The following is a 7,737-nucleotide window of genomic DNA, read 5'->3' as shown; positions in this document are numbered from 1 at the left end:
ACACACCACACACACACACACACACACACACACACACACACACACACACACACCAGTTCTTACCAAACTGAGTGTATTTTGTGTTCCAGACCATATTGAGTGTGTTCTTTCAATCAATGTTTTATCAACTCAGTAGACAGACAGCATATGGCTTTTCTTTTAAAGTAATAAAAGTCCCAAAAACAGACAACAAAGGACAGTCAAAACACATTTTTGACAAGAGTCAGCATCTTGTCTTAATCTAAGTAGATCCAAAACGATTTAAATTCTTCACAGAGAAGTTCTTATTGTTTAAAATTCACCACAGAATATTAATCCATACCACAGACGTATAAATAAATGAGATACCTTCATGATATTAGTCTGGTGGATCCATATTAAAAGTAAAACAGACACAGACAGACAGAGAGACAGACGCAGACAGACACAGACAGACGCAGACCGACATACAGACAGACGACAGAGGCAGACAGAGAGACAGAGGCAGACAGACGCCAGACCGACATACAGACAGACGGGACAGAGGCAGACAGAGAGACAGAGGCAGACAGAGAGACAGAGGCAGACAGACGCAGACCGACATCAGCAAGACGGACAGAGGCAGACAGAGAGACAGAGGGCAGACAAGAAGACAGACGAGACAGACGCAGACCGACATACAGACAGACGGGACTACCTGCTGCCGTCTTTAGCTGATGACATGTCATCTGAAAGAAGAAGATGAAACAAGCTGTTAGACTCGGTGGAGAAGGAGACAAGGAAAGAAGACAAAGGAAACAAGGAGACTAGCTAGGAGACATGGTATCTTGGAGACATGGTCTCAGAGTTCATGTGTTCATTACAACCAAACTCAGCAAAAAAAAGAAACGTCCCTTTTCAGAACCCTGTCTTTCAAAGAAAAATCGTACAAATCCAAATTAACTTCACAGATCTTCATTGTAAAGGGTTTAAACACTGTTTCCTGTGCTTGTTCAAAGAACCATAAACAATTAAATGAACATGCACCTGTGGAACAGTCGTTAAGACACTAACAGCTTACAGACGGTAGGCAATTAAGGTCACAGTTATGAAAACATAAACACACTAAAGAGCCTTTCTACTGACTCTGAAAAAACACCAAAGAAAGATGCCCAGGGTCCCTGCTCATCTGGTGAACGTGCCTTAGGCATGCTGCAAGGAGCATGAGGACTGCAGATGTGGCCAGGGCAATAAATTTGCAATGTCCACTGTGAGACGCCTAAGACAGCGCTACAGGAGACAGGACGGACAGCTGATTGTCCTCGCAGTGGCAGACCACGTGTAACAACACCTGCACAGGATTGGTACATCCGAACATCACACCTGCGGAACAGGTACAGGATGGCAACAACAACTGCCCGAGTTACACCAGGAACGCACAATTCCTCCATCAGTGCTCAGACTGTCCGCAATAGGCTGAGAGAGGCTGGACTGAGGGCTTGTAGGCCTGTTGTAAGGCAGGTCCTCACCAGATATCACCGGCAACAACGTAACCTATGGGCACAAACCCACCGTCGCTGGACCAGACAGGACTGGCAAAAAGTGCTCTTCACTGACGAGTCGCGCGTTTGTCCCACCAGGGGTGTTGGTCGGATTCACGTTTATCGGCAAAGGAATGAGCGTTACACCGAAGCCTGTACTCTGGAGCGGGATCGATTTGGAGGTGAGGGTCCGTCATGGTCTGTGTGCGGGTGTGTAACAGCATCATCGGACTCATCAGAAACATTTAGCATGCTATAATGTAGCCTAAATCACTGATCAGAAACATTTAGCATGCTATAATGTAGCCTAAATCACTGATCAGACACATTTAGCATGCTAAATGTAGCCTAAATCACTGATCAGACACATTTAGCATGCTATAATGTAGCCTAAATCAAGTGGTCATCTATCACTGATCAGACACATTTAGCATGCTATAATGTAGCCTAAATCACTGATCAGACACATTTAGCATGCTATAATGTAGCCTAAATCACTGATCAGACACATTTAGCATGCTATAATGTAGCCTAAAATCACTGATCAGAAACATTTAGCACGCTATAATGGCAGCCTAAATCACTGATCAGACACATTTAGCATGCTATAATGTAGCCTAAATCCACTGATCAGAAACATTTTAGCACGCTATAATGTAGCCTAAATCACTGATCAGACACATTTAGCATGCTATAATGTAGCCTAAATCACTGATCAGACACATTTAGCATGCTATAATGTAGCCTAAATCACTGATCAGACACATTTAGCATGCTATAATGTAGCCTCATCTATCACCGATCAGACACATTAGCATGCTATAATGTAGCCTAAATTCACTGATCAGACACATATTAGCATGCTATAATGTAGCCTAAATCACTGATCAGACACATTTAGCATGCTATAATGTAGCCTAAATCACTGATCAGACACATTTAGCATGCTATAATGTAGCCTAAATCACTGATCAGAAACATTAGCACGCTATAATGCAGCCTAAATCACTGATCAGACAACATTTAGCATGCTATAAATGTAGCCTAAATCACTGATCAGAAACATTTAGCACGCTATAATGTAGTCTAAATCACTGATCAGACACATTTAGCATGCTATAATGTAGCCTAAATCACTGATCAGACACATTTAGCATGCTATAATGTAGCCTAAATCACTGATCAGACACATTTAGCATGCTATAATGTAGCCTCATCTATCACCGATCAGACACATTATCAGCATAATGCTATAATGCAGCCTAAATCAACTGATCAGACACATTTAGCATGCTATAATGTAGCCTAAATCAAGTGGTCATCTATCACCGATCAGAAACATTTAGCAGTGTAGTCCTATTATTATTGCATATAGGCAAATGCATCTCCAAAAGCCTGCGAAGGTTGTGAAATATGTACCCGAGACACACGTGCTTTTTGAAAATAGGATTATTGGGTATAATGTTGAAGATAAGTCTCCACGCTCCCTAACAGAGTGGAGTTGGAATGAAACATGGATCAAAAAAGCATTTGCTCTGTTTAAAAAATATCACTTGTTCCCCCCCGCACCCAATTTCGTGATATCCAATCGGTAGTTCCGATTTTGTCTCATTGCTGCAACTCCCCAACAGACTCGGGAGAGGCAAAGGTTGAGAGCAATGTTGCAGGTTCACTAGGCCAAGCTTTGGGTTGGACCCTTTGGGCTGGACCCATTGGGCTGGACCCTTTGGGCTGGACCCTTTGGGCTGGACCCATTGGGCTGAACCCAAGTTAATAGTTGATGCAATGTTTCAAGTTGGTTGCAGACAGGCCATGTGTAGCCAATGTGATTTATAGGATATTTATTTTAATCAGGATATTGCAGTCTGCAATGTTTTTATATGCTGGCTTTATGTAGGCTATTTTTACATAGTTGGTAATAGAATCTGAGACAGCCAGCAGGAGCGGGAGGAGAACAGTGTTTTTAATTCTGCCTATCTAGATCTCTGACACCCTCTTGAGGCATTTGTCTTAAAGCATCAGACAAGCTCAATACATATACAGTAGTTGATTTTATTAAAACACGTGGGGTGTGTCTATCTATGGATAAAACAAGTTTTAAAATGTACACCAATCGATTGGTAGAAAGAACAGATGACTTTCGGTTGACCAAGATTTTCTTTTAGTTGGGGACAGCCCTACTGATCGGGTGTGTCTTGTCTGAACAAAATAACAAATTATTTATTTAATTTGGATGCCGCAGCCATGCCTGCACAAACCTTTAACATCGGCCTATTAAACTCAAAATATGTTATTTTGTTGTTATTAGTCTTCTTATGTATGTGCCTAAACCAATAACAATTTTATAATTATTTATTTATTATGGATGGTGTATATAAATATTGAAGAAAAAAAAACTTTTTACAGCCAAAATACCGTAAGTCTTATGTGAAAGCAGCATTTGTAGTCTCCCTTCTCTCTCTCCCTCTTCTCTCTCATCTCTCTCTCTCTCTCTCTCTCTCTCTCTCTCTCTCCTCTCTCTCCTCTCTCTCTCTCTCTCTCTCTCTCTCTCTCTCTTCTCTCTCTCTCTCTCTCTTCTGTCCTCTCTCTCGTCTCTCTCTCTCTGTCTCTCTCTGCTCTCTCTCTCTCTCTGTCTTCTCTCTCTCTCTCTGTCTCTCTCTGTCTCTCTCTGTATCTTAATATATGCGACTATCCGAGGGGCTACTGGACTATGTCTCCGTGACACTGTTAATGCTGACTGACCAATGAGGAAGCTTGTTCATACTGACTAACTGTATTTGTGGTATTTTTTATTTATTTTTAAGTGTCAACAATACACGCACAGTCATTAATCCGCAGGCCTGTTAGCTAACAAAGGTGTTATGACACCGTGTCAGAGTTCGGTTTCTGTCATGTGTGAATTTTATATCTTTATTTTTAATATTTATCCGCACATGCCACAAGTGAATTCTTCTTTCTGGAAAAAATAAATAAATAATATTCTTATTTCTTATGTAATAAACAAAAATCAAACTATCTGTACGAACAATACGTCACCATACACACTTATTATTAGAGAGTACCATCTTCAGGGAGGGTGTGTGTAGTTCAGGGAGCTTGCTGTAGTATGCAGTATGTGTGGTAGTATGCAGTATGTGTGTGTGGTAGTATGCAGTATGTGGTGTGTGTGTGTGTGTGTGTGTGGTAGTAAGCAGTATGTGTGTGTGTGGTAGTATGCAGTATGTGTGTGTGGTAGTATGCAGTATTGTGTGTGGTAGTATGCAGTATGTGTTGTGGTGTGTGTGTGTGTGTGTGTGTGTGGTGTGTGTGTGTGTGTGGTGTGTGTGTGTGTGTGTGTGTGTGTGTGTGTGTGGTGTGTGTGTGTGGTAGTATGCCAGTATGTGTGTGTGGTAGTATGCCAGGATGTGTGTGTGTGTGTGGTAGTATGCAGGATGTGTGTGTGGTAGTATGCAGGATGTGTGTGTGGTAGTATGCAGTATGTGTGTGTGGTAGTATGCAGTATGGTGTGTGTGGTAGTATGCAGTATGTGTGTGTGTGGTGTGTGTGTGTGTGGTAGTAAGCAGTATGTGTGTGTGTGGTAGTATGCAGTATGTGTGTGTGGTAGTATGCAGTATGTGTGTGTGGTAGTATGCAGTATGTGTGTGTGTGTGTGTGTGTTGTGTGTGTGGTGTGTGTGTTGTGTGTGTGTGTGTGTGTGTGTGTGTGTGTGTGTGTGGTGTGTGTGTGTGCTGTGTGTGGGTGTGTGGTAGTATGCAGTATGTGTGTGTGGTAGTATGCAGGATGTGTGTGTGTGTGTGGTAGTATGCAGGATGTGTGTGTGTGTGTGGTAGTATGCAGGATGTGTGTGTGGTAGTATGCAGTATGTGTGTGTGGTAGTATGCAGTATGTGTGTGTGGTAGTATGCAGTATGTGTGTGTGTGTGTGTGTGTGTGTGTGTGTGGTAGTAAAGCAGTATGTGTGTGTGTGTGTAGTATGCAGTATGTGTGTGGTAGTATGCAGTATGTGTGTGTGGTAGTATGCAGTATGTGTTGTGTGGTGTGTGTGTGTGTGTGTGTGTGTGTGTGGTGTGTGTGTGTGTGTGTGTGTGTGTGTGTGTGTGTGTGTGTGTGGTGTGTGTGTGTGTGTGTGGAGTTTGCAGTATGTGTGTGTGGTAGTATGCAGGATGTGTGTGTGTGTGTGGTAGTATGCAGGATGTTTGTTGTGTGTGTGGTAGTATGCAGGATGTGTGTGTGGTAGTATGCAGTATGTGTGTGTGGTAAGTATGCAGTATGTGTGTGTGGTAGTATGGCAGGATGTGTGTGTGTGTGTGTGGTAGTATGCAGGAATGTGTGTGTGTGGTGTGGTAGTATGCAGTATGTGTGTGTGGTAGTATGCAGTAATGTGTGTGTGGTAGTATGCAGGATGTGTGTGTTGGTGTGTGGTAGTATGCAGGATGTGTGTTGGTAGTATGCAGTATGTGTGTGTGGTAGTATGCAGGATGTGTGTGTGGTAGTATGCAGTAGTGGTGTGTAGTAGTATGCAGTATGTGTGTGTGGTAGATGCAGGATGTGTGGTGTGGTGTGTGGTAGTATGCAGGATGTGTGTGGTGTGTGTTGTGGTAGTATGCAGTATGTGTGTGTGGTAGTATGCAGTATGTGTGCGTGGTAGTTATGGCAGTATGTGTGTGTGTGTGTGTGTGTGTGTGTGTGTGTGTGTGTGTGTGTGTGTGTGGTGTGTGTGTGTGTGTGTGTGTGTGTGTGTGTGTGTGTGTGTGTGTGTGTGTGTGTGTGTGTGTGTGTGCGGTAGTATGCAGGATGTGTGTGTGTGGTAGTATGCAGGATGTGTGTGTGCGTAGTAATGCAGTATGTGTGTGTGTGCGGTAGTATGCAGGATGTGTGTGTGTGGTAGTATCAGGATGTGTGTGTGTGTGTGTGTGTGTGTGTGTGTGTGTGTGTGTGGTGTGTGTGTGTGGTGTGTGTGTGTGTGTGTGTGTGTGTGTGTTGTTGTGTGGTGTTGTGTGTGTGTGTGTGTGCGGTAGTATGCAGGATGTTGTGTGTGCGTAGTTGCAGTATGTGTGTTGCGGTAGTATGCAGGATGTGTGTGTGTGGGTATGCAGGATGTGTGTGTGTGTGTGTGTGTGTGTGTGTGTTGCGGTAGCATGCAGGATGTGTGTGTGTGCTTGCGTAGTATGGAGTGTGTGTGTGGTGTGTGTGTGTGTGTTGTGTGTGTGTGTGTGTGTGTGTGTGTGTGTGTGTTGTGTGTGTGTGTGTGTGTGTGTGTGTGTGTGTGTTGCGGCAGCATGCAGTATGTGTGTGTGGTGTGTGGTGTGCGGTAGCATGCAGTGTGTGTTTTTGTGTGTGTGTGTGTGTGTGTGTGCGGTAGCATGCAGGATGTGTGTGTGTGTGCTTCCGGTAGTATGCAGTGTGTGTGTGTGGTATCATATAGTATGTTTACAGTTGTAACTCAGTCTGGTCTGCTGTTGGGGTTGGGCCTATAGCAGTATACCTTTCTACTGACGTCATTGTGAGGACATTAATGAGGGGTTTCACACACGCACACACACACGCACACACACACACACTTACACATAACACACACACAACACACACACACCATTTTGTTCATCATCCTCGTGTGAAGCTAAAATTAATTTCCATTCAAATCAATATTTTTCCCTAACCTAACCATAACCCTAACCTTAACATTAGTATGCCCAAACCTAACCACTAAGCCTAAACCTAATCCTAACCTAACCATAACCTAACCAAACCTAGCCTAAACCTAACCACTAACCCTTACCCTAATTCTAAACACTAACCCTAATTGTAAATATAACCCTAAAGCTTTTGTCCTTATGTGATGTGGGAAATGTCACATGAGGGACAATTTTCCTTGTTTTTATGATTTAGGTCCCCACAAGGATAGAAGAACCCCCCCCCCACACACAACACACAACATACGTTGGGATTGGGCCTAATAGCATTGTGCCTCTGCATTGACGTCATTGTGAGGACTTACTGCTGGGCTTCAGTCTAAAATAGCTCCTGGGCTTGGAACGCCAGTCTGAAGGAATGTTAAAACAACAATCATACGACAGCTCCGTCCTCCTTCGGAGACAACACACACCACAACACACACACACACACACACCACACACACCACACACACACACACACACACACACACACACACACACACACACACACACACACACACACACACACACACACACACACAATACAGCCCCCTTCACATGCTA

The 7,737-nt window shown here is 43.5% G+C and overlaps 1 protein-coding gene across 1 annotated transcript in view; it reads right to left on the bottom strand.

Annotated features, from left to right (window-relative positions):
- Nucleotides 1–672: 672 nt before the first annotated feature.
- LOC139024930 (cAMP and cAMP-inhibited cGMP 3',5'-cyclic phosphodiesterase 10A-like) overlaps nt 673–7,737 on the bottom strand; it is a 112,933-nt gene continuing 105,868 nt past the window's right edge. Inside the window, exon 3 of the mRNA XM_070439926.1 lies at nt 673–707. Coding sequence (XP_070296027.1) covers nt 673–707 — 35 coding nt within the window. The remainder of the gene's footprint in view (nt 708–7,737) is intronic.

Source organism: Salvelinus sp. IW2-2015, unplaced genomic scaffold (genome assembly GCF_002910315.2).
Source record: "Salvelinus sp. IW2-2015 unplaced genomic scaffold, ASM291031v2 Un_scaffold2037, whole genome shotgun sequence".
In the NCBI taxonomy this organism is placed as follows: domain Eukaryota; kingdom Metazoa; phylum Chordata; class Actinopteri; order Salmoniformes; family Salmonidae; genus Salvelinus; species Salvelinus sp. IW2-2015.
This window is presented reverse-complemented; position numbering and strand designations above follow the sequence as displayed.